The sequence below is a fragment of the Leptonychotes weddellii genome, chromosome 6 (assembly GCF_054177405.1).
Source record: "Leptonychotes weddellii isolate Sample4059 chromosome 6, ASM5417740v2, whole genome shotgun sequence".
In the NCBI taxonomy this organism is placed as follows: Eukaryota; Metazoa; Chordata; class Mammalia; order Carnivora; family Phocidae; genus Leptonychotes; species Leptonychotes weddellii.
The window spans coordinates 70653411-70680323 of NC_138374.1; the positions used below are offsets into that span (position 1 = coordinate 70653411).

At 36.9% G+C, this 26913-nt stretch overlaps 1 protein-coding gene across 2 annotated transcripts in view; it reads right to left on the minus strand.

The window, feature by feature from the left end:
• Positions 1-2909: 2909 nt before the first annotated feature.
• PTEN (phosphatase and tensin homolog) overlaps positions 2910-26913 on the minus strand; it is an 87357-nt gene continuing 63353 nt past the window's right edge. For both annotated transcript variants that reach the window (XM_031027357.2, XM_081824375.1), the window contains 4 exons: positions 17057-17198; positions 12148-12314; positions 8951-9175; positions 2910-6424 (listed from right to left, as the gene is read on the minus strand). In XM_031027357.2, the coding sequence (XP_030883217.1) occupies positions 6239-6424; positions 8951-9175; positions 12148-12314; positions 17057-17198 (720 nt within the window). In that variant the 3' untranslated portion in view covers positions 2910-6238. The remainder of the gene's footprint in view (positions 6425-8950; positions 9176-12147; positions 12315-17056; positions 17199-26913) is intronic.

Below are 26913 nucleotides of genomic sequence, written 5' to 3' on the forward strand. Positions count from 1 at the left end.
ACATAGTTTCAGTACAATGAACTGTGAGATTCCAGGAAGAAGTGTTTGCCTGAATCAAACTATTTAATCTCTGAAGTTGGAGTCTAGCACTCAAAAATTTAATTCATCCACCCACCCATCCAACACACATTTATAAACTGCCCAATAGGGCAATTTAATGAGAGAGGAAAGTAAAAACAGGAAGGCATTTGTAAACATGGGATATCATTTGGACAACTGTCTAGAGTGGGCAGAAAACCCTAAAGGTGCACGTCAACGCCAGTAAATGACAGGTTATAGGAAACCACACCTGAACATTTTCAGAATTTCACTGTGGTAAACAGTGGACAACCTGCAACACTTGAGCCTTGCTCCATTCCAAACAAAACCTCTAACCACTTCAAGAACATAAGAAACCACATGCAACAAGAGATATAAATTATTTTTAATTAAAAAATGAAAAATATAAATCCTTATTGAACACTTCATTTAAAAATATGCAGTTTCATTTTAAACCCTGGTTAATGCTCAAAAGATGGCAGTGGACTTCATCATATATGTAAAAATGTTCCTGAAATATCAATCAATACATTTCTAAGTTACGTGTTGCCCTGCCGCTGAATTTTTTTCACCCAAATCCTCAAATAACTATCAAAGAAGAGTTGCATGTTTTGTTATAAGATTCCCCCCCCCCCGTTATATTAAACATGGTTCCAGAGCTGAAGGTGAACTACTCATGAAATACTGTCTCTTTGAGATGCTGGAAGTCACACGAGCACGGAGATTTCAAGACAATTAACTGATAAACAACCAGCTTTTCCCTTTTTTGCAGGTGTCAAACCAATTCAGTCCAAATTGAACACCTGTTTGGGAACTATAAAAACTGAGAAGCTCATCCTTTTCCAACCTCCGAGGACATGGACAGGCCATAGTGAAATGAACTATTGCATGGTGTCTCACAGGTTGTTTAACCACTTAACACACAATTCCAAAATGCACATTTAAAATGGTTTTTGAGGAGACAGATCTACAATGTTAAGCTTGTCTATGCGAAATAAACGTTAACTATCTTATTTGCTTAGACACTTATCCTGATGCTAACAATATCTACACATCATAAGGAACCCACGGACTTGGAGAGGTTCTCAATAACCGCACATGATCTGCACCTGTAGCACAAGAAAGAATCAAGTCACTGTTCATTGTCTGATGTGACTCAACACTCTACAAATCCATGTCGCCCATATTAAGCTTAAGGGCTCTGAGAGTATGCATAGTACAAATTTCATTTCTTAAATAAAATATATACATGAATATACAGGAAAAATGACTGCATGGTCACAGAAAGTATCCACAATGGCCATGTCTCCACGTGGTGGATATGAGTATTTTATTATTGTTGTTACAGGAAAGGATTCTCAAAAGAGTTAACTCAAGAACCAAAGGGTATTACCACCAACGAAATTTGTCCTTTCCTGTCTTCACATTACCTACTTTTAAAGCCACCAACCAATATGAATTTGCCAAGAGTGGCTGCCTACATTCCGATACACTTGTAAGAAGGAAGCTCCCTTGTAGGATGGAAAAAATAGCAAGATCATGATTATAGACTTGCTCCAAAACTAAAAACAAAAAACCTGATAAGCAACTTAATCATTAGGCTTCCTATGGCTATACAATTCTATAGAAAAATCAGTCTCTAACACTTCACCTTTAAAAGTTTTAAAATACTGTCCAGTTTGGACTGATTATTTCTGTCTCCATCCAGAAACATTTCTCTCTGTGCTAGTTAAAAGCACTGCCAATCAAAACTTATACTTTAGTCATTTAGATGTGTGGCTAGTTATCTGGCAGGAATAAAAGAACAAAAAGAGTTGGACGTTAGCAGCAAATTCCTGAGATTTAAGGGTTTGATGTTTTGTCTGCCTCTGGAAGCCTGCAGGTTAAACACGGGTGATTTTTACTTCTCAGTGAAAATGGTGGTGGCATTCACTGGAGCACACTAGCTCAAAAGACAGTGTGCTGAAAACACGCAAGAACAATAAAGCTGCCACTAAAGTCCTATGTTTCAGACATCGCCAAGACCCTCCTATGAAATACAGTGACTTAAAACTCCAGGATGGTATACCTCACAATACAAAATAGAAGCGCATGTATACCCACACACTTTGAAGACTTCTTTAGATGATTATACATTATTCACATTTACTGTTTTTTTAAAAAGTCACATGACGAAATGTAAACCTGAAATGACATTAAATCTCACTGTTACATACGTGATCTGCTTTATTCTCCAAATTCTCCAAACATCTGTACAAGCTGCACTGTCACTCACTAGATCTTACTATGCTCTGTTGAAAGGATGATATGCCTTAGTCTTTAAACTTTTACGAATATTAGAAGACACAGGATTAACTCAAGTACACAGAGTCTTTGAGACTACTCGGGACTATCAATTTTTAAATGGCACAAGTCACAATGAGTAGATGAGGCTTCCTATACGATGGCAGTCTATGGAATCATAAAGAATGGAAAAGTCACCAAGTTGAAATCTGAAGTACCAAATCCACGCTGGGGAATTATCTTTCACACATCTGGCTTAGTGGGGGGGGGGGAGCGGGGAGAGACAGTTTTTCAAGAATCTTGAACTTTTTCAGGATTCAAGTGTTATTTAATGTGCTGGAAACAATTTATTAAGTGTTAAGGCCCTTAAAAAAAAAAAGCGCCTCTCTTAAACATGAGTAGACAGACACTCTACTCCCAAGCTGACAAAGGCCCATGTTTTTGTAACTGCAGGCTTTGAAGGACACGGGGGGGGGGGGGGGGGGGAAGCTACAGAGAATCACATCTGGCTGCCCATTATTGCAAATGTCAATAAATTTAAACGATTCAAATGATAAATACTCTCATTTAATAAAACACCCACACAATGACAAGAATGAGACTTTAATCAGTTTTAAGTGGAGTTTATAACACTAAGAGATAAAGGGTTGTTAACAAACACAATAACAAACGGACATCTGATTGGTATGAGGCATTATCCCGCACACATCATGTTTTGTGCATCCTCAGTGCATAGCATTTACACACAGAGCCACTGCTGCACAGCACAAGAGCATCTGAAGAGGCTGAATCAGAGTAAGGCTGTTTAACAGACTGAAATGTTGAGTATATAGATTCTCTATGGAAACAGATTGAACTTGCGAACCGGCAGGGTGGAAGGCAGCTCTGCCAGACGCGGTGGCGAGAGCCCCCACTCCCGAGCACAGTCCCACCCCCTCCGTCTGCATGCATGACACGTCAACAGTATGTAAAGGTACACGAGGCACTTTGTGGCGACCACAGCCATCGTTATGAACATATTGCACACATTTTCTAGAACTAAACATGTAACTTGTACCCTACTCTTTATTTTTTTAAAGCTGAAACATTTGATGCTGCCGGTAAACTCCACTTAAGTTTATAACCTGTGCCACAGCAAAGAACGGGGATGCTATGTATTCAACTGCCCTGTAATAATTATGGCCAAAAAAAAAAAAAAAAATGTTCGCAAGGAGCTACAGAGGACTTGGGATGGCACAGGGCCCAACTGTAAGCTTTCTTAAAAGTGATGCCTTCAAGTAACTTCAGACATGTAAGCGGCTGCACATCCAAAAAGTCTAAGTAAGAAAACATTCCAGAAACTCAAAGAGATTACCTACAGAATGCATTTCAGGCTAATTATGAATACTGTCATAAATAAAGTTTTAATTAGGACTCAAAAACCTTTCAGTCATAGCAATTCTTGTCAAATTCTATGGGGATGGTAACTGAAATAAAGGAGAGTAGTATGTATAATATATATTTATATATATATAATATATATATATAATGCCATTTTTCCATTTCCAATGACTACACCATAAAATGTAAGCAAGGCTTCTCAAAAACATTGAAACATTCAAAATCAAAACCCTCATTCAGACCTTCACATTCCAAAGGAAAAATAATAACAGTGCAAAAGCCCATTATAATGTCATTATTTATGACCTGGCCCTCCATGTTACATATTGGAACAACACAAATTATGTTTTAATATACCGTGCCCAAAACTGTAACAAATTAACAGTATTAATAACTATCATCAAAACACGAATAGTTGATTTTCATTTTAGTCAATAATTTTCAGCTTTTATGAAAGATAAGGTGGCATATAAATTTCAATGCTGAGATCTTAGGAATAGTTGTCTCTAACTTTACCAATTTAACTTATGAGCAGTCAATCAATTCTCTACATATCAATGTTTAAATACAAATGTGTAAATCCTAAGAGCTTTGTTAAAAATTTAAAAACTTTATTTGTTGAATGAAACTGATGAGGTATGGAAAACATGTGAACATTATTTACTAAGAATATTTTAGATGAAGTTCTGCCTAATCTATTTAACCATCAAACTCTATAAATGCTGCTCTAGTAGGTCCTATGCAATCTGTATTTGTAAATTAACTAGTCAGACCACAGCTAGTGAACAATTTCAGCACCAATAAGTTATTGAAAATGAGATTTTATACCATTAAGGAGTAAATTGGCTGGATATTCAAATGTTTCAAGGTCAATGTATAATTTGAAAGACACCAAATTTCTGGGGGAAAAAACTTCTTTTTAAATAGTATCTTCACATTAGCTTTACAATAGTAGTTGTATTCTGCTTAGAATCATATGCAGTCTGGGCATATCAAATATACGATATTTAAGAAGTGAAATTGAAGCCCTAGTCCTAAGTCTAGCACTATGAAGAAATGATTCAACACTGCACGTTAAAAAAAAAAAATCTATTCTTTCAATAAAAATCGATAAAAGCGTTATGTGGGACAATTTCTACTGAAAAAGTAAATGCCTCATTATTTGTGCAGTGTTGAAAATTTACTGCAACTCTAATTTCCTTTTTAACACAAATAATGTCCTTTTAAATATAAACATTATATGTATTCAGTATTCAAGTAAAATTCCCTAACAGTTAATGACATTTAAAAAATGTGCAAAACTGCAAAACTCATTGTAACAGAATGTGTAAGGTCAAAAGGGCGGAACGGCTGACAGCTATTGGATTGAATAAGTGCATCATAAATCTTTGAAGGAAAAAAAACGCTTACTGTAGAATCTCAAATTGAAATTTCCTGTGCAGCATTACAAAATGTTTTATACTCAATGAGGAAAAAAAGCTTGCAGGCAGCACATGAAGCATCCACAGCAGGTGTATGATTGAAAACTAATAAAGTAAGTGTACGTGGTTGACTGATGTCGGTACGAACAGCATCTGACTTTTCGCACTGGCCTTGATTACACGGGAGATGGAGCACTCGTTACAACTGAGAAAATGTATTTGATAGATCATTGTCGATTTTCATAATGTTTCAAGCCCATTCTTTGTTGATAGCCTCCACATTTATATGGTTAAGTCATTGTTGCTGTGTTTCTTATCTATGACCACATTATTTTTATATCCCTTCATTTGTGGATTCTTAAGAAGTTGTGGAAGGTTCATTCCTGCACCCCAATACAGATTCACTCCCTCTAGCTGCCTTTTCTAGCACCAATATGCTTTAAAAAAAAAAATAAAATGCACAAAACAACAAGCAGTGACAGCGGCCAATTCCTCAAATGTCCAGATTAACAACTGTAGCATGCTAAAGAAAGGTGCGTGAAGTAGCTGGAGATGGTATATGGTCCAGAGTCCAGCATGACAGATATCCCTTTCTGAGCACTCCCCCCATTCCCCTAACCCGAATACATGCATTAGAATGTAGCAAAACCCTTGAGAAACTCCTCTTAGCCAACTGCAAACTTATCTGTTGCCACAAGTGCAAAGGGGTAGGATGTGAACCTGTGCATCACAAAACTCTTTAGCCACTTCAGTTGGTGACAGAACACAAAATGAGAAATTCCTACGTATACACATCAGTCTGTCTCCACTTTTTATAAAACTGGAATAAAATGGGAAAGTGCCATCTTTATTTATCCTAATTGAATTTTAAATGTCCTTTTGACACAAAAAGGTATATACATGACACAGCTACACAACCTTTTTTCAACTGGACAACAAGTGTCACAACCCTGTGGATGTATAGGGTAAAACAAGATTGGTCAGGAAAAGAGAATTGTTCCTATAACTGGTAATCTGACACAATGTCCTATTGCCATTAAAAAAAAAAAGGTCCAATTTCAGTTTATTCAAGTTTGTTGTCATGGTGTTTTATCCCTCTTGATTAAAAAAAAAATTCAGACTTTTGTAATTTGTGTATGCTGATCTTCATCAAAAGGCTCATTCTCTGGATCAGAGTCAGTGGTGTCCGAGTACCTGTAATGATCAGGTTCGTTGTCGCTAGCGTCCGGCGTCACAGAGGCTGAACTGCTAGCCTCGGGATTTGATGGCTCCTCTACCGTCTTCGTGAAGTACAGCTTCACCTGGAGAAGAAGGAGGCGGTTTAAGGGGGAAATCCAGAAAGCCGACTAATCTTAAATGACTTAGTAAAGATACGTATTTTTAGCAGATTCGTTTTTAAAAAATGCGATGACAAATAGGATCTTGAAAAGGCAGCTATCTTTTAGATGACCCCCTTCTTCGGATTTCCTAGGTTTTCTTGTTACACACTGAAAAGATACACTGGGATGTTAATATGCTAGTCTTTAGTAAGCATAAGCTGCAAGCATTAACTAAATAATTCTGCAAAAGAAATGCCCTAAGACTGAAGTTCATTGACCGTTTACAAAATATATTTTCAATCACAAAATTCCACATACAAATAGCTGAGTTCCAAAAGAATACTGCACTTACGACCTGTCTGAGCCTCAGTGTATCTTCTGATACAAATACTACTAAACAAAAACAAAGTACTACATTATAAAAACACTGACCAACAGTGATGTTCAGGATCCCGTTAGCCCTAAAGTTTAAGAACATCAGACAGTGGTTTCCATTACAGGCAGCGCCGAGAGAACTGTGAACAGCTCAGCGAGGCAGGTATTTTCATCTCCAAGCAGAGGAAACTAAGGCCCAGAAGGGCAGCCAGCAGTGGATATGAGGCTTCAATCAGATGATCCTTCTGTTCTATCTACAGCCCCTCACCGTTATCCTCCTCCTCCATCAGCAGATCCCTTTGGGTCCACCTGCACGATGCCCTCTCTACCTCCTCTGACAGCTTCTCACTGTGCCCACTGCCACCACACTAATCCAAGCAGCCACCACCTCTCATCTGCATTAAACCGCAGCAGCAGCTTCTCACCTCACCTCCCAGTTCCATTCTTACCTCCTCTCCAGGCTACATTTTAAAGACAAAATTCAGATGACATCCTTCCTGTGCTGAAAACATACCAATGTCTTCACACTCAGACTGATGTGATCTAGTCAAAACGACTGCTTATCTACTGCTCCTCAAACATGGGAGAATCATTCCTGGCTCAGGGCTTTTGTATCTGTCCTTCCCTCCTGTCCCAGATATTTGTACAGCTCACTCATTTCATTTAGGCCTCTGATTAAACGTCACCTGCTAGAGAGGCCTTCTCTTAACTATCCAGCTAAAACACACACCAAGATCGTTCTCTATCCCACCTCTGCTTCATTTGTTCATAAGCACTTACCACGGTCTTTGTTTACTGATAACTGAAATAGTTTGTATTTGTAATCACAAATACATATTCTTGTAATATTAAAACAAAAAAACAATAAAACTAGAAGAAGTCACACTATAAAAGCTAACAATTAAGGAAAATGCAGACTTAGGTAAAACACAGTCAGTGGAAACCCGTGGATTCTAAAAGACACTTCTAACCACTTAAAAGAAATGTAAGATCTAATGGCACTTAATATTGGATTTATTTTCACTTAAAATATGTAGCCTCCCCCTTATTTTTAGGATTACTCACAATATTCTTATCAGCTATGGGTAGGCCTGCTGCATATTATAAAGATGGAATGAGGCAAAACAAGTAAGAGAGAATTTTTGAAAAGAGAAAGGAAGGTATGGTGAAAGGACGAGGGGAAATCAGGTAGAAGGAGAAACCGGAAAGGGGAAGGAAAAAAGGGCAAACTACCATTTGGAAATATTGACAAATCAGATTTTTTTTTTACCTGGAAATTTCTTATAAATGCACAGGAATAGAAATAGGTACACACATCACATATAGATAAAAGTAACGACCCAAATAACTCCATAATATGAGGAAGCAGACAGGGCTTTAGAAAGGGAGTAACACAAGAGAATGATCGGAGAAGGGCTTCAGAGCACCAAGACTGAAGTGAAGGCTACAACACGAAAGGGTAGCCAAATGAGGGAAAGGCAAGGGAAAGGCGGAAGGTGGAGAGGTACAGGGAGAGAAAAAGAACTGGAAAGACTGGAGGCAGAAGGAGCTTAGCATTTGGAAGAACTGAAAAATGGATCTTGGAGCAGGAGGAGAATGTGGCTAGAGCTCATGTAGGAGGTAAGCCTGTGCTGAATTATGTAGGTCCGTGTAGGTCATATCAAAAAACCACAAGGTCTTTAAAAAGTATAGACAAGAGTGACACAATCACGTTTATTTTAAGATCACTCTGAGGAGCTCAGAATAAATTGGAAGCGGACAAAAGTAGGAACAGTTAAGAACATTCTATATGAATCATTCCCAAATGATTGAGTTCCCTTTTACTTCTTTCTTCCCCCATTCCTACTTCATATCCCATAAACTGAATTCCCCTTCCCAACCCCTGCCCCAGATTCCACCAAACAACAACAAAGAAGGGGTGGGAGGGGGCGGAGAAAAGCAGCCTTTTTTGACTCTGTGTGCATTCATGTTAGAAACCCTCATTACTGATACCTAAATATTGCTTCTAAATAATACCTAATTTAATTTAAAACTTAGTCACACAAGTCCTTCACCAGCTATACATTTAAAACACACACACACACACACACACACAGAGCCACCCACTAATTCCTCAAAATGTTTTTAACTGACCTTAAAATTTGGAGAAAAGTATCGGTTGGCCTTGTCTTTATTTGCTTTGTCGAGATCATTTTTTGTTAAAGTGAGTACTAGATATTCCTTGTCATTATCTGCACGCTCTATACTGCAAATACTATCAATTTCTTGATCACATAGACTTCCATTTTCTACTTTTTCTGAGGTTTCCTCTGGTCCTGGTATGAAGAATGTGTTTACCCAAAAGTGAAACATTTTGTCCTTTAAAAAAAAAAAAGACAAATTTTAAAATTTTTTTAAATAAGAAAATATATCACCTATATTCAACATTTGCCCCAAGAAGTCAATAAAATAAGCCACATGTTTGAATAAAGATAAACAAACAGACTTATATTTGGCAAGCTGTGGGTTACCTGTTGCATCTAAGTCACATACATTTATTCTTTTGTTCAAATTTTAGACGAAAAATGTAATCCCACAAGTTCTAAGATAACTTACTTTTGTTTTAAAACCTTAGCTAAAATTTTTCCTTTCTTGTCTAATATAAGCTTTAAAAAAATGTTTGAGTTTGTATGTATGTGTGTATGAAAATGGGTTTAATGTTCTATTTCAACGAGTTATCCATTTCAGGGGCGCCTGGGTGGCTCAGTCGGTTAAGCGTCTGCCTTCGGCTCAGGGCATGATCTCAGGGTCCTGGGATCGAGTCCCCACATCAGGCTCCCTGCTCAGCAAGGAGTCTGCTTCTCCCTCTGCAACCCCTACCCCGAATCCTTCTCTCTCTCTCAGATAAATAAAATCTTTAAAAAAAGCTATCCATTACAAAATCTACTTTAACAAAAGTTCTTGAAATGTCAGCACAACTTCCCGATGAAGCAAGGCAGATCCATTTCTACTTCAGAAGCAATACAAACTCTAAGTGGCTCCAGTTTCCTACACGACAATATGTGTGTCTGAAAATGTTCAGAATATGGGGGAAGGAAGACAAGCAATTCTGACTTTTTTATGTTATAAAATGCCTATTTTTTAAAAATTACTCCTTACAAATAATACGAGGTCCTGTTAATCAAAAAAACACATCAGAAGTTCATCACTTCAAACCTTTCTTGACCAACACAAGAAAATGTTCTCTCTCTCTCTCTTCTCTTAATGACTGGAATTTGGCCTACATGGATCACGTGACAGTTAATGATATGCAGCTTTGTGACATCTTATCTGGTGCCTTAAATTGCCATTAACTTTTTTATTTTAATTTACCTTCGAGTTTTGCTATTTTCCCAGGAAGATGGTAAGACCCTTAGGTATCTTACGTTTAACTGTCTTTTTATCTTTTAACAGTACCTAGCAATCTCACATATAAGACTTTAAAAAGACATATTTGTTAATTTTAATTATTTTATTAGCAAAGTTATTTTTTGCTTACTTAGAGTCAGAAGAACATAAGCTAGTACTATTTAAATCTCCAAAAATGTGGATTCTGTATCGGTACTGATTATGTTAAACCTGTTTTTGTTTAAATCACAGCAACATTTATAACAGGCAGGGAAAATCACATAAAATGGAAATATATGTAAAGTAATCCCAGATACAGATATATTACAAATATTAACCTAATCTTCAGTTTTGTATGTATTAAAGTAATGTACGGATGATAACTGAAAATAAGAACTTATGCACTCCTAAAGGTATAGGGAGACAGTGATGCAGGTGCCTACTTTTAAAAGTAAAATATAAAATTTTAGGGGCACCTGGCTGGCTCTGCTGGTAGAGCGTATGACTCTTGATCTCAGGGTCATGGATTCAAGCCCCACATTAAATAAATAAATAAACGCTTTTTAAAAAATAAATAAAATTTTACATGTACCAGTCTTATAATGAATAGAAGGGAAAAAATACTTAAAACACCGGCTAACGCTCCCTGGACTATTGAAAAATTACTTTCCAAAGTTATCGAGATATATTTAACTATCATTTATATAGAATAGGTAGGAAATGGGTTTCTGGTGAAAAAACCTGTTTAACATGCTGTAATTTCCCAGCTATGTGGATTCTGGATATAGGAAATTGTATTTCTTCAGATAAGTCAAGGTAGAGTTTAAAATTTTTGTAATAAATGAAACTTCCTCTTATTTTCTTTTTTTTTTTAAAGCTAAATATCAGGAAAACTAAATCAGTCCCATTACTGAGAATGTCTAAAGATTGGCAATATGTTTAATGAGGCAGTAACAACATACAAAGCTAGTATTTTTGTTCATTACTAACCCCAAATTTTGCACCTTAGGCGCACTCACCTTAAATATTCACACTTAGTATTTTAGACCAAGATAGTTTAAGAATGAGCTCTTGAATTCTCTAACTGTGGCTCAGTAATATGCAAACCTCACTAACTTTCTAAAGCTGCATATTTAATACATTTTTAATACATGTTTTATTACTTCTTTTGCATACTTTATCACTCTCCTAACTAAAATTCGCAATAATTCAATAAATTTGAGAAAGCTAAATATAAAATGATGTACTCTCAGGAAACATAAACCAAAATAGGGGAAAAGTGGTTTGTGTCATTACACAAGACCAAGGAACAGATCTTATTTATACATATAAATGAATTTTTTTACAAACTCATGGCCCCTTGCTAACTTTTTCTCGGTAATTGATCATCCTGTCTAAAAGGACGGTAACTGATTTAATGGGGTATGTAATCTTTAATATTTTTATGAAATTTCTCTGCATAACCCAACTTAAAGAAAATTCATCTCAAATTATAATGACAGGGGCGCCTGGGTGGCTCAGTTGGTTGGGCGACTGCCTTCGGCTCAGGTCATGATCCCGGAGTCCCGGGATCGAGTCCCGCATCGGGCTCCCTGCTCGGCAGGGAGTCTGCTTCTCCCTCAGACCCTCCCGACCCTCCCCCCTCTCATGCTCTCACTCTGTCTCTCTCTCTCAAATAAATAAATAAAATCTTTAAAAAAAAAAAAATTATAATGACATAAGGACTTTTCCTCTAACAAGATTTTTTACCATTATAATCGCTCATCAGTGTTACAGTAAGCAAAGCATGTGCAGATCTAACAACCAAATATAATTCATTAGACTGTCAGTCACAAAATATTATCCTGTAAGCTCTCCTTAAGAATGATTTCTGCCTAACCAAATATTTTAAGCAAAAGATCTGAGGTTACTGTTCAAAGTATGGCGATTTTGGATATTCTTCCCAATAAAAGGTAAGTGCAAACCTTTTTTAGCATCTTGTTCTGTTTGTGGAAGAACTCTACTTTGATGTCACCACACACAGGCAAAGGCTGAGGGAACTCAAAGTACATGAACTTGTCTTCCCGTCGTGTGGGTCCTGAATTGGAGGAATAGATCTTCACCTTTAGCTGGCAGACCACAAACTGAGGATCTGCATGGTTAAACACACGTTAGCATCACTTCAGAGGAAATGCCTTCAAGTGTCAAACTGTCAAAAACCATTTTAATAGTTAATATTAGCAATACACACAAATTAGTGATTCTGCATCTGTAACCCAGATCTAAAATCAATATTTAAACAAAACAAAACAAAACAAAGTCAAAAAGTATAATCAGTCCCAACAGTAGACTTCTGGCACTACAATAACAGCAAAACTTTAACATTAAAATGTTAAAAATCTAATATAAATTAGATTTATAATTAAAATGCTAAAATAATTTTCTGGCACATCTATGAACTGCGTAAAAAGTAACTTTAAAAATAGATATTTGCTGCAGTATTTTAATGTCTCTACCACATAACAAAACCCACAAAATACAAATCATTACATGTTCACAAGATGCATGAGAATATAATCTATTTATTCCATAAACACAAGACTCAATATTTATAAAAATATTAACAATTATTTATTTATTTTACCTATAGCTCACATTTTATTTCTTAAAGGGATATAAAGCCATCATCATGAGAAACAGGAAGAGATTTGAAATGTCTGCAAAGAAATACAACAGACTCAAGCACAAACTGCAGCAAAATCCCCCTCCCTCCAAAACACACTCCATTTTCATTAACAAGTATTTTGGCTTTGGCCCCTGTCTGTTTTAAAATAAAGGAAAGGATTGTATGTTTTAGTGATTAACCTTATGAATAAGAAGTGGGTCTTGAAGGAAATATGCCAAGACAATCGAGAAATAAAATCCCAAGCTTGCAAAAGGTACATGAAAAATCATGTATATTTCATATATTTTTATGTATAAAATATACACATATATAAAAACAGGCATAAAATCCTCAACACTAAAAGGCATCATCCTTAAAGATGCAAAAAGAAGTATCACATTGTTTATCAATGTGACCAACAAGTGAGAAAAAGGCAAAAGGCTTATCGAAGCTAGATGCACTTTCCAGTTTAATAAACACATACCAGCTCGTCTGTGCAGTATCTAAAGCAGCATCAGCACTCCCATAATAAACAGTAGGTTTGATAACAGCCTGTTGGGTTTTTCTAATATGAATCTGTGAGGCATTTATCACAAGAAAAAGGGCACTCCAAAAAGGGGAAACATTACACTAACAATCTGTCAATAATTTCCGCATCCTTGACTAATGGTTCAAAGTACAGCAAGCCATTTTACAAGACTATGTGATTCTGAAAATTTCACTAGAAACTCTAGCTTGAAAAAGCAAACAAAAAGGTATGATTTCAAAGCTGTGATAAAAATCAGCCAGGATGAATATGCCTTGTAATCTTATTAAGACTCCACTAGTTCAGAATCTGATAATCCTCATTTTAGAACTTTAAAAGGCATATTAACGGTATAAGCCAGATTTCAATTAAATTACATCTAAAATGTGCATCTTCAGGAATTCGAGAACCATATAATTAATTCATAAACTAATTACAAATCGTGCTACTTAGAATTTAACTTTAACTAAGTTAAAAAGTTTTAATAAAAATAAGTGGAAAAGATTTCCTCAAATCACTAAAGAAAATCATTTCCTTTACAATATGAATTTCCCATCTTAGATCTCTAAGACCCCAGCTTATCAGAAGTCCAACATCAGTACAGTTCTGCTGACTTCTAAGACACAGGTCAGGTATTTTCTCTTTGATACGACTGACTGTGTTCTAAAGAAATGACAAGTCAATACCTGGTCAACAAAAGTCAGGATTAAATTGTTTTGACATAGGCATATTGATATACTGTACTGAGTATTGAGAGAAAAATCACAGTGATCATCCTTTACTAACGTTTTAACCCTTTTCGATGTAAAGAGTATAGTAACTTTTCCTTTACTTAGGGATATTAGGACAATAATCCAATAAGAAAACAGCTGCTGACCCTTGACAACTTTGCAGAAGCGACTTCATTTTCCTCATTGGCCCCAACCTTCCTCCTGAACCCAAACGCACAACTCGCCGTGTCTCAGTCCTCCCACTCTGTTTCCCTGAGCCTTCCCCTCCTCTAGCCCCATACCATATTTACACAGAGGGCTAGTTAACTACTATGTCTATTGCCTGGTGCTTCCCCAAATACCAGATCTAACTCTCACCTAAGATTCAAACCCACACTTTCAAGAACCCACTAAGGATCTTCATGTGAACAGCTCACCTTCACCTGACCAAAACATGTTTAAAACCAAAAACAATCATGTCTCCAAGTCTCAGTGAGATTCATTTTTCCTTCTTCCCTTTTCTGTGAATTATTGATGTGTCCAGAATCAAAATTGACAAAATATTTAGACAGAAACGGCAAAGGAAAGAGCAATCAAATCCCATTTGATTGCCTTAGCAAAGCACATCTGGCTTACAGCAAGTCCCGTTAACTGGATTCCTTTCCACCCCTGGTTCCCCATCACCACTTCCTACACAGCCAGACTTAAAACAGAGCCTAAGCCTCTCAAACTGTCAATGATGCCACAGCATCTATCAAATCTAGTCTGCCATCCCCATTCAGGGTCCTCTGACAGTCGGCCACACATCCCACCCTACTCTGTCCCCTGGGTCCAGCTCATGTCCTACTGCTGTACTTCAAGTCAGGCCTCCAACACTTCCTTCAGTTTTAATGCCAATCTAAACAGAATGCTTTCTCCACTGTTCAAAGAAGAGCTGGACTTGCTCCATGCAACTATCTGACAACTCTCAAAACTTTTATTTTTCTGAAGACACCATTTATAATTTATACATATAATCTCCCATTCAATTATGTATTACTTATAATACAGCTTCATGACACAGTATGAAATCACAGGGCATAAATGGAGAACTAGAAAATTCCTTAGTAAAGATTAAAAAGTTTTCAGTAGTCAGTAATTTTTAAAGTTTAAATATAATACTGAAAAGAGACAAAAACAGAACAAAAATCCACCACAATGTTTAACTCCAGGCAGGCAGAGCAGAACTGATAGGAGATTTTTGCTAGAGAAGTCAATGTGAAAAAAATTAAACTAGACAGGAAGATTACTGAACTGAATGTTCTCTTTCCCTTCTTATCTCCCTAATATGTTATACCTTTCTTTTGGCCCTTACACCTGATATTTATCCTACAGGAAGAGCAGGAATGTTTTCTTCCTTTTTCCTTCTCCTCTATGAATGTGTTAAGTTCCTATGTCAATCACCTCTGACAGTCCAGTGCCTTGCATTTAGAAGTTATCAAAAACCTTATTATTTTTTTGACGTAGAGTTGACACACAATGTGACATTAGTTTCTTCCCAAAAGTGTGTACACGGTGCTGAGCTCCCCACCAGCGGAGCCACCACCTGTCCCCATGGAGCACTACTGCAGTGCCCGTGACCACACTCCCCATGCTGGGCCTTTTACCAGCACCTTTAAAAATCGTACTGAGATGACGCCAGCATCAATGAGGTCTCTGAGAAGCCTATAACATGCTCTATTCATAAATTTGTGGCCTGTGATAAAGGTGTCCAGCCCTAAGAATACAGGAAAGATATGATGAAGACATGATGAGGACACCTAACTGAAAAAGACAAACACCACCAAGAAATTAATTTCCTCAGTATAGGTTAATTTAGGGAGAGAAATTTTTTAATTACATAAATATTTTCAAGAAGCAAAACTTAAAAACTAAAAACTAAAATCACTAACAAATTACAAAATCTCACTGAAATATTATTAGAGGTATTCAAAGAAATACTGTAGTGGTCTCTTATCTACAAACTATGAAATTGCACTCTGAATAAATGAAACATATTTCTTAAACATGAAAACATGACTGATCACTGCCAAGGCAGAAACTAATATAAAATTCTGTTACAGAAAAAAGCAGCAACAGTTTGGTCTTTTACAGGGCTGGATAATACTTCCTTCCACGCGTTCTCTCTTGACTAACTGCTTTGGGTCTGAGTATTAAGTATTAAGGCTCCTATCAGCCTAGCTAAGAACTCCACCCAAGAACGGCAGAGAAGCAGAACAGGATCAGGATGACGGAGGGAGGCTCACAGAGGTTTGGGTAAGAGAGAAATCAATGAGAGGCAGACATCACTGACATGATCTCTATTTAGTACGTATCTAGAAAGTTTCAGATTTCAAAATATCTTCATTTTGACAAGCAAACATAAAGACCGGTAGATGGTGTGCCTGGGGTTACACAGTCCAGTAATGAGAGAGCTAGGACTGGAACTTGGATCTAAATCCAGGTTGTCTCTAATACTCCACACACTTTGACTCAACCCTATTCACTCAACGTATTTCAGTTGGTCACCATGTCTTATAATTTTTTCCCTTCCTTTCTACTGTCCCTGTCACCATTACTACCACTATCTAGTGTTCCTAAGATAGGAAGGAACTGGTCCCTGCCCCCACACCAGGAAACTAATGAATCCCACTGCTACTCTATGCTGGATCTCCACTGGGATGGGTTTTTTAGTCATCTGGTCACAATTCAGGCTGCATTTGGTAGATGCAGCAAAGAATGTTTCTTTCATAAATATAATTTGGCTTCTAAGACATTAAAACCCATTGCTCTTGACTTCCGTAGCCCAATTTGCTGAACAACTGAGCTACTTATTTAGTCTGGATACTTCAGAAATATATACCCCTGCATAAATTTAAGTGTGGTAAATTTCTTTCTAGATTTTTCTGTAAACATCTAGTTATGTTCAGAAAAGTGTTCCAATACATGGAAGGATGAGAATTTAGAGCACTTACTGCAAGTTCCGCCACTGAACATTGGAATAGTTTCAAACATCATCTTGTGAAACAACAGTGCCACTGGTCTATAATCCAGATGATTCTTTAACAGGTAGCTATAATAATACACATAGCGCCTCTGACTGGGAATAGTTACTCCCTGGTGGACAGAAAAAAAAAAAAAAGAAAGAAAGAAAAGCCAAATTCAAAAGAAAAATTCCATTATAGTTATTTTACTAAATTGTTACGGTAACTGGGTTGTACCCACTGAAGAACATATATACATTAGAAATTTGACCTTAAATAATTAATATTTAAATCCAGCTCGACAACAGAGTAAATCAGAGCAACATCAGTACAAAGGAAAATATCAGAATAACTTTTCTCCCTTAAAATATAATTATCATAATACCCTCATTTATTCAATGGTCACCACAATGCTCCAACCCATGTACCCAGTAAGCAAAGGCCTCTGCATATCCAAAATAACGGTCAAAGGCATCTGCACTACAGCCGTGCTCTTTATACACAGGGCTTCCTGCAAAAATTTATGGACTTTTATCGAACACACAATTCCTCAAAACCTTGGTTACTTGTTTTTTAGGCAAAAGTCTATCAGAATCAGCAGAACACATAAAGGCATAGTGCCTTTAAGACACAGAAATAGCACCAGCAAAAAATGATGGCCTTGGACCCCCCAGAAAAACAGGAATATGTGGCTGGCATAAATGTATGCAAGAATTCTATAACAGAGTACTTAAGAGATGTCCCCAAGCTACATATATCTCTTTGCGGAAGAAACCAGGGATATACATAACGTTTGAGGAAATTTCAGTATTACAAATGCTAAAAATATATATAAAATTCATGTGCTATTAGAAAAAACCCTTATCTAAAGAAAAAAATCTAGTGTGCACAGCCATGCATTCATTAATGCTGCTGAATAAATGAGGTCTGAGGTCTCCTTTCCTAGGATGTGTGTAACTTCAGGAAAATTCAAGCATTTCACTTAGAAATAGAAGGCGAGTAGTAACATGAAGACGTCTAACAGTTAAAAGTGACTTACAGAAAGCTTAAAAGTATATTCAAGAGAAAAAAGAATTTGCAATATTTTTAAGTTATTATTGGCATCTCAATCTCCCCATGTGTTAAACACTCTGGACACAAATGCTTTTCTTCCCTCTAATGGAAAGTATAAAGTATGTTAATGTGAGTTTAAAGACAGATACACAGAATGGCAGGTAAACAGGTATTCACTCCAGTATTCTCAGGTTTGTTTTTTTGGTTTTTTTTTTTTTTAAAGCTTAGCATGATTTCATTACAATTAAAAAAATACATAAAATGTCAAAAAATGGATAAAAGCCGTTTCAAATAAGGACAAATGATTTAAGATTCTGGCTATAGTGCAAAGACCATGCAATCAGAATACTTGGATTTGAAAGCTGACAGTCAAAAACACCAACTCTAATTTGTTTCCTCAGGAAAATGAAGACAATTAATACCTACCCTGTCTTCTTCACAGGATTCTCATGAGGAGTAAACACTAAATGCAGTTACACAAACGCATGCTAAACCTACAAAATGTTACACAAATCCTAATTAGCAGTTCTAGATATCCTACCCACATTTGAAGTATAATTTTGGAAGAACTGGAATTTTGGTTCTGTGTACAGTATTTTCTTAAAGAAACGGTGGTAAAATAGTATTACTGTGAAAAGCTCCTACAAAAAACTAATGTTAAAAATCATTATTAATAAAAAGTGTTTAAATTTAAAATGGTGTACTGTAGCTACTTCAGTAAACAACTTTTCATATTTATCAAGATAAAAAACACAATTGCAAAGCAGGTGGGAGGAGAATAGCAGATGGACGATGGCTGGGCAGGAAGGAACCTTTTTTGAACTATGTGAATTTATGATTTAGTCTAAAAATTAAATAAAATTAATTAAAAATTCAAAAAATTAAACCAATGGGAGTGTATAAGAAGACAAAGCTGCCAAGTTATTTGTTGGGGTTTAGTGGAATGATAGATGATTTTTTTCCTCTTTATCTTCTTGGTGTAAGTTTGTATGAATAATTAAAAGGTTTTCAAAGCTTTAATTTTTCTCAAGTAGCAAGTGATTGGTAGCACATCTATAATGCAGTTTTTTATATACTGAGTTAATCCTTACCAAAAAGGTGAGGCAAATGTATAGTGAAAGAATGTATGAATCTACTAAATGTCAATAATGGACGAATAATTTGTGTGTAAATATAAGCTGAACAAAATTACTGACACAATTCAAAGAAAAAGACTGAAAAGCACAATTTAAATTTAATTAATTCTTTTACTATCAAATTATGCATAATTCGGCTTCTGTAGCTTAACTTTGCAATTCCTACCTAGCAGCGTCCTCAAATACAATGCATTCAGATTCGCAGAAATAACAGAGTTGGAAGTCTCAAATATGTATGGACCACCGGCATTAGTGTGTCCTTTTCTCTTGTCTCATCTCTCATGACCACGATGCACACTTACTCAAACTTAATTAACGGTACAATGAATCATACTGTAATCTAGATTTTGAAATAAAATGAATACAACTCCCATACTAAATAGACAATGCAATTTATAACACTTCAAATATTTTATTTCCTGAATGCATATACTGAAAACAATGGTTTATGTGCATGTTGACTATAGCATTTTGACTATATATATATGTTGCATTTGACTATAGCATTTTGACTATAAAGACTAAAAATCTCTTTTAATACCTAAGAAATGAACATTTTAATGATCTTCAAAAATTTATTTTATAAATATGAAAAGAGGGCTGAACTTCAAAGCTCTTGCAGATTAAAAAATAACTACATTTTCAAAATTTCCATTTTTCATTTAAATTAACCAAGAACATTTAAGTTAAACTGGTCTATAACTGTACCCCCAAAGTATCCACCCCCTACCATTAATGACTCTTCTTTTCCACTCTAAATGCGAAGAAAATTACTTATATTCTTAACCTTTTTTCCAGAGGTAACTTTTAAAACATTCTAATCTTAGCTACACTTGGCCTTCTTCAGGCTGACTTCATGCCACATTCCTGGCATCATTTCAAAAGGCCACCATTGCTTCTTCGATTCCCTATGTTCACAGACCAGGATGGGGCCCGGGAAGATGTGTGGTGCTCCTCCCAAGGTCTACTGCCTTTACTCAGTCTTGCCCACGACTCCCAATCTCTTTCATTCCAAACCTTAAACTGAGCGATGACTTCTGCACTCTGTTCAACCCACCTGTCTTTCTCTCCTGTCTCAGACAGACATCACCCTCAATGAATGTAGCTCCTACTTTACTGGGAACCCTGAGGTCATCCAGTGTGGACACTCTCAAAATTCCCTTCTCCCATCTTAACATTTTTTCACTCCTGATATTTTATAAAAGTGCCTCTGCGTGTTCGCCTAGGTTCCATTGTGGCAAGTGCTCTATTAATTATCCCCTCTCTGGCATTTGTCTTTGTTTTACCTGTCTCCTCCTAATAATCAGCTCAGGTAACCCTTGTCCTTTATCCAAAACAATTCAAGGACCAAAAATGCACACTCTCGCCAAATTTTGTATCTCTCTCAAATTGTCACGCTCCTTCTCTATATAAACAAACTCTGAAAGGTAAGCTTCTGCTCCTTAGCTCATAGGAATGTTATTATGAGGCTGATTTCTTAATGGTCATTAGTTTTTTGGTTTTTTTTTTAAAGATTTTATTTATTCATTTGACAGAGAGAGACACAGCGAGAGAGGGAACACAAAGCAGGGGGGAGTGGGAGAGGGAGAAGCAGACTTCCTGCGGAGCAGGGAGCCCGATGCGGGGCCCGATCCCAGGACCCTGGGATCATGACCTGAGCCAAAGGCAGATGCTTAACGACTGAGCCACCCAGGCGCCCCATGGTCATTAGTTCTTAATGGTCACTAACAGTCATTTCCTACTATTTTCTTAGTCTCATCCTGAATCATCTTTTGCTGCCATTTTGAAAATTCCCTGCCTCTATCTTAGAACACACTCTTGAAGGTTTTCTCCTACCCTTACTGGCTATCTCTTCTCTTCTTTCCCTAAATGTAAGCATAGCTCAGAAATCTGATCTGAGCGAGCCTCTCTTTGTCAGTCCTCTCTGTTGTAGTAGTTTAATTATCAATCTTACACATTAACTCCAAAACCTGTGTCTCTCAATACAACTTTATCTCCAACTCCCAGTCCAGAATTTCTAAAACGTGGCTGGACATTTCTACCCAGAAATTTCAGAAGCACTTAAAACACAACATATCCAAAAACTGAAGCTTTCCTATTCTTGCATGGACCAACCTCTGTTATTTCTATTAATTATATTCACTATTTTCCCCAGCATCGGAGCCCAAAACCTCTTCTAATACCATCACTGCTACTGGCTATTGAACTGTTACCATGTTCTTTGCACTGTTCTAAGTACTTTCATAAGTATAATTTAGTATTCATGAAGTGGGTATTACTGGTAACACCATTTTATAGATGAGGTAAGGTCACACCTCTTATAAGTAATGAAACTAGGTTTCACCCTAGTACTCCAACTCCAGAGTTTATACTCAACCACTGATGCTGCCATCTTCTTCCTGCTAGAGTAAAGGAAACAATCTGAGAGAAAGGAGCGATCTACCCAGGGTTACAGAAGAGAGGAGGAAGGAAATTCCAGCACTACAGCAAAGGCCCAGGCCACAGAGTAAAGGCAGAGATTGGTCAGCAGATCAATTACCTGGCATCTACATACAGTACATACATACATACATACATAGACATAGACACACACATACACACACACACACACACACACACTGTCCACACAACACGGAAAGCACACCAGCGGTTAAGTTCATTTAGGACACTCTTAGATTTCTACACATGTACTCAGATGCCAAAATCCAGACTTAGTGATGTACCTCTCAAAATACCAGTTCTAGTTTTCTGTGGCCATTCTAGTTCAATCACCTCCTGCAATTTTGCAACAGCCAAATGATTACCAGCCTCTGATTTATCTATTCTCCAACCTATTTTTATACCCACTCCTCGATTAACTTTATAAAAGTGTAAGATGAATCACACTAACAATTCAAAATACTAAATGGTTTCCCAGTGACTACTCAAATAAGAAAACTTATCACACACTGTAATTCCATAACAACACTGTAATTCCATAACAACATAAAAATACAGCCCAACCTCTTTACCACTCTTACCTCGCACAACTCCCTTGAATGTGCTTTTACTTTTGGCCAAACGAAAGTACTTAATTTCTCCCATATTATACTTGCTGTTTTTAAAGTATGCTATCTTTATCAGATTAAAGGCATTAATCTGCAAGCAGTCATCTGGGAAGTTTTACATATTTTCTAACACCTAGACCAACTTAAATAACAGAATTATTCGATACTTCCAGGTCTGACAGCAGCCACCTGAAATACAATTTAGATTCAGTACATCGTGAGGGCTCCTACACATTTTCATTCTTGGATCGTCTGTTCAAATTTTGGATTTCACCTTGTTCATTGAAAATTGCTTATTTCTCAATTTGAAATTTTCAAATTCATTAGCACAGACCGAAATATAATTTTTAGTTACCTCCACAGTGTAGTTGTATCACCTTTCTCAAATTTAATGTATAATTTGTGTTTCCCCTTTCTCTTCTTTTTCCTTGAAAAGAGCTTTAAAAGACATGTATTGGTTTTATTGGCAATTTCATACAATCAGTGTTTGAAATTATTAGTTCAAATGGTTTACTGCTTGCTAATTCACAATTTATATTTTCGTCTTTATTAATCCCTCTCTCCTACTGGTTATTATCTTAATAATCTCTAAAATATATTTCTATTTTCCCCACTGACCCCAAATTATTTAAGTAACTAGTTTTACATTTCCAAATGGTTGATATGATTTGATTAAACGTTTTTTAAAAATCTCTAGCTGGAGGTACCTAGGTGGCTCAGTCAGTTAAGCATCCAACTCTTGGTTTCGGCTCAGGTCATGATCTCAGGGTAATGGGACTGAGCCCCGCATCGGACTCCAGGTCAGTGTGGAGTCTCCTTGAGAGTCTCTCTCCCTCTCTCTCTGCTCCTCCTCCACTTGCGCACACACACACACACACTCTCTCTCTCTCTCTCAAATCAATAAATGAAATCTTTAAAAAACAGACAAAAAGGGGCGCCTGGGTGGCTCAGTTGGCTGAGCGACTGCCTTCGGCTCAGATCATGATCCTGGAGTCCCGGGATCGAGTCCCGCATCGGGCTCCCTGCTCAGCGGGGGGTCTGCTTCTCCCTCTGACCCTCCTCCCTCTCGTGCTCTCTGTCTCTCATTCTCTCTCTCAAATAAATAAATAAAATCTTTAAAAAAAAAAAAACAGACAAAAAGCCAAAATTATGTATTTAAAAACTCTCTAGCTATACTGAATTATAAATCAAGGAATGGGGTTTATATATTTCTACTTGGGAGCTTCGATTTTCTTTGTAGTTGGCCTAATCAATTATCAATCTTGGTAACCGTTTTACGGATGACAAAAAAAAGAAAAGAAAAAAGATACATTTTATGGGTTTTTTTTTTTATTATATTACTCAAGCCATCTATATATCTTCTTATTTTGTGCCTTCTTGATCTTCAAGTATATTAAAGATTCCTATTATTGTTACTTTTCTGTCAATTTTTTCTTCATTTCTTCCAGCTTTTCTTACTGTATTTGATGTTATGTTTAGCACATAAGAGTTCATACCTGCTAAGTCTTCATTGTGGAGTGTACCCTGTGTTAATATAAAATGACATTCTTGATCTAGTTTTATACATTTTGTTGTAAATGCACTCTGATAATGATATCCTGTCATCTGCTTTTGCCCAATGTATCTTTAATGAACCACTTATTTTTCTTTTTTTTTTTTTTTTAAAGATTTATTTATTTATTTGAGAAAGCGAGAATGAGAAAGAGAGAGAGAGAGTACATGAGAGGGGGGAGGGTCAGAGGGAGAAAAAGGCTCCTCGCTGAGCAGGGAGCCCGATGCGGGACTCGATCCCGGAACTCCGGGATCATGACCTGAGCCGAAGGCAGTCGCTTAACCAACTGAGCCACCCAGGCGCCCCATTAATGAACCACTTATTTTTCTAACCTGAGTTGTTTTATGTAAGTCTCTTGTATATGATTAATCTCTTAAAAACAGAAACTTAGAAGTTTAGGTTATACACATCTTTCAAACCTAGGATACCGTCATAGTACTTCTGGGCCAGAATTCCACCTGGATACCACAACACAAGATATGTAATGTTTTGCTCATATTCTGTGCATCAGGACCCTCAGATCATCTTCTCTAAGATGAATTCACAATCTAGGTTCCTCAGTTAAAGAAGTAATTTTCTACTTCAGTAAACTTTCCACTGGCACTTCTAAACTCAGAAATAATGCCGATGTTTTAAAATAATAGTGTTTGCTTGAAGCTTGAAAATCTATGCTTCAGAATGTTCACAACAAGATTATTACAGGAAAGTAATTCAACAAAGAGAGAAATATAGCTCGTAGGAATGGTTATTATTACAACGATGACATATAGCAGTAGTTATTGCATATTAAGCTAAGTGCCAGACATTTTACATATATCCCCGATACTACCATGACTTTATAAGACAGATACTATCACCTCTATTTCAAGGATAAGAAAACAGTCCCAGGGCACATAATTATCCTGTTCAAAACCAGGACCTGAACCTAAATGTGACTCTGATTCTAGAACTTTATACTCTGATGTCCTGGGTTTTACTAACAGCACACAAACTAACAAGGTCATATGAAAGAAGTCACGCCCTGTTTGAGCACTATTTTTCCCATCTATGAAGAACCTCCAAAGTTTAGAGTATTACAGTGCTTCAGTTCCATGAAACTAATGGTAAGTAATGTATCAACAATAGTGCTGCATGAATCACAGAATCCTTCAGAATAATACAAAGCAGACACCTGGCACAGTTCTCTCCACACAGCATCCTTTGCCCTGTGGGAAGCTATCATTCCCTCTGTGGTTTTATGGAGGTGGGATGGGCTCTATTCTTCAGCATCAGATATATGTCCAGAATGTTTGGTTCAGGGATGGGTACATGCCCTAATCCAGGTAAATCAGAACCTAATCTAGGAATGTTTGCTCAAATTGTAGCTCTCTTCCTCCTGCAGTTGCTAAAGTAGCCAGGATGTAACCCTGGGGCTGCTAGGAGTCATGCCTTGCTATTATTTGCAAGGAGCCTGCCTGAAGAGAAAGCACATACAGAGCAAAGGAGAGAGCTGAGAGAGAGATCACCGACACCTGTTAAGCATCTAAGTCCGAGCCAGAGGCTTTAAGGTTATATAAGCCAATATAAATGTCTCCTTGTGTTTACGCTCTTTTGAGTTGGGCTTCTGCGAGTGGAAACTGAGACAGAGTATAATACAGCTACTTTTTTTTTTTCTTTTTTAAGTTTCTACTTTGGGGATCAAAATAACGCAGAAGAATAATCTGGACAGGCGAACACAGTCTGTAGAAAGAATACTAGATTTGAGGTTAGGAGACAGTTTTGAGTCATTACACAGACAATGACCTAGGACAGACTGATCTTTATAGATTTATTTGATCATTTATATTAGAACAGGTCTGAACTAAATCATTACTAAAGTCCTTCAAGGTATAAATCCTTATATATAACTTTATGAATATACAGATTGTATAACAGGCGTAAATACCATGCATTAGAGGAACACAGTTTAGCCCAGAAGAATTAATGTGTTAGAAAAATTAGAATGTTATATTAGGAGTTCTTTTTGTTTTGTTTTTACTGAAAATGAGAAGAATTATAGTTTAAGTGAGGAGAAAAAATAGAAAATTGTATTAGGTTACCATATGGGGAAATTTAGTAAGTAACTAGAAAAAAGTAACCTGACTATATGATTAGGACATAAAAACTCATTCCTCAGAGAAACTAGAAAATTTCCTCTTCTTGGGATCACTTAGAATAAAGTTAATATTTATTATTTCTAGAAAGTTCAAGTTCATTACAGATAAGCTAATGAACCCATGTACAGAGACCATAATATATATGAATTTTATCTCTAATAATAATTGCTTTGAAAGCAAAACAAAAAAGAAACCAAAAGCTCAAATATTTTTCCTAAAAGTTTAATCAAAGAAAATAAAGATTAATGCTTACTTTATCTGCTACCACTCTAGAAGGGGGAAGGCAATGGAAAAGAGAGAGGAGTAGCAGAAATTCTGGGTAAGTTTGTCATGTAACAAAAGTTTGCCTCTGAATTCAGAAATTTGGGGTATCTTTCCAAAATATATATTTACCAGCATTAGTAGGACGCTTTAACTCTTTTATTCATAGTTTACAATAAATGCTGTGAGTTCGTTCCCATTCTGACACGTAAGTGTTAAGTGCAGACAGCCTGAAGCACAGGACTAGACAGGAACCAGCCCTGGGAGGTGTTCAGCTGCACCAGGCTCTCCTGGGGGGCAGGACAGGGAGCTGCTGACAGCCTGTTTCACTCATGAAGTAAAAGGACCAAATCTGCAAAGGAATGACTCCTAGGGAAGTGTAACAGAGCTGCCTTCTAAATTACTGAATACAAGAAGGACTCTTCCTTCCCTCTGGCAGTTATTTTGCTCTCAGAAACATGCTTCTGGGGGCGCCTGGGTGGCTCAGTCGGTTAAGCGACTGCCTTCGGCTCAGGTCATGATCCTGGAGTCCCGGGATCGAGTCCCGCATCGGGCTCCCAGCTCGGCAGGGAGTCTGCTTCTCCCTCTGACCCTCCTCCCTCTCATGTTCTCTGTCTCTCATTCTCTCTCTCTCAAATAAATAAATAAAATCTTTAAAAAAAAA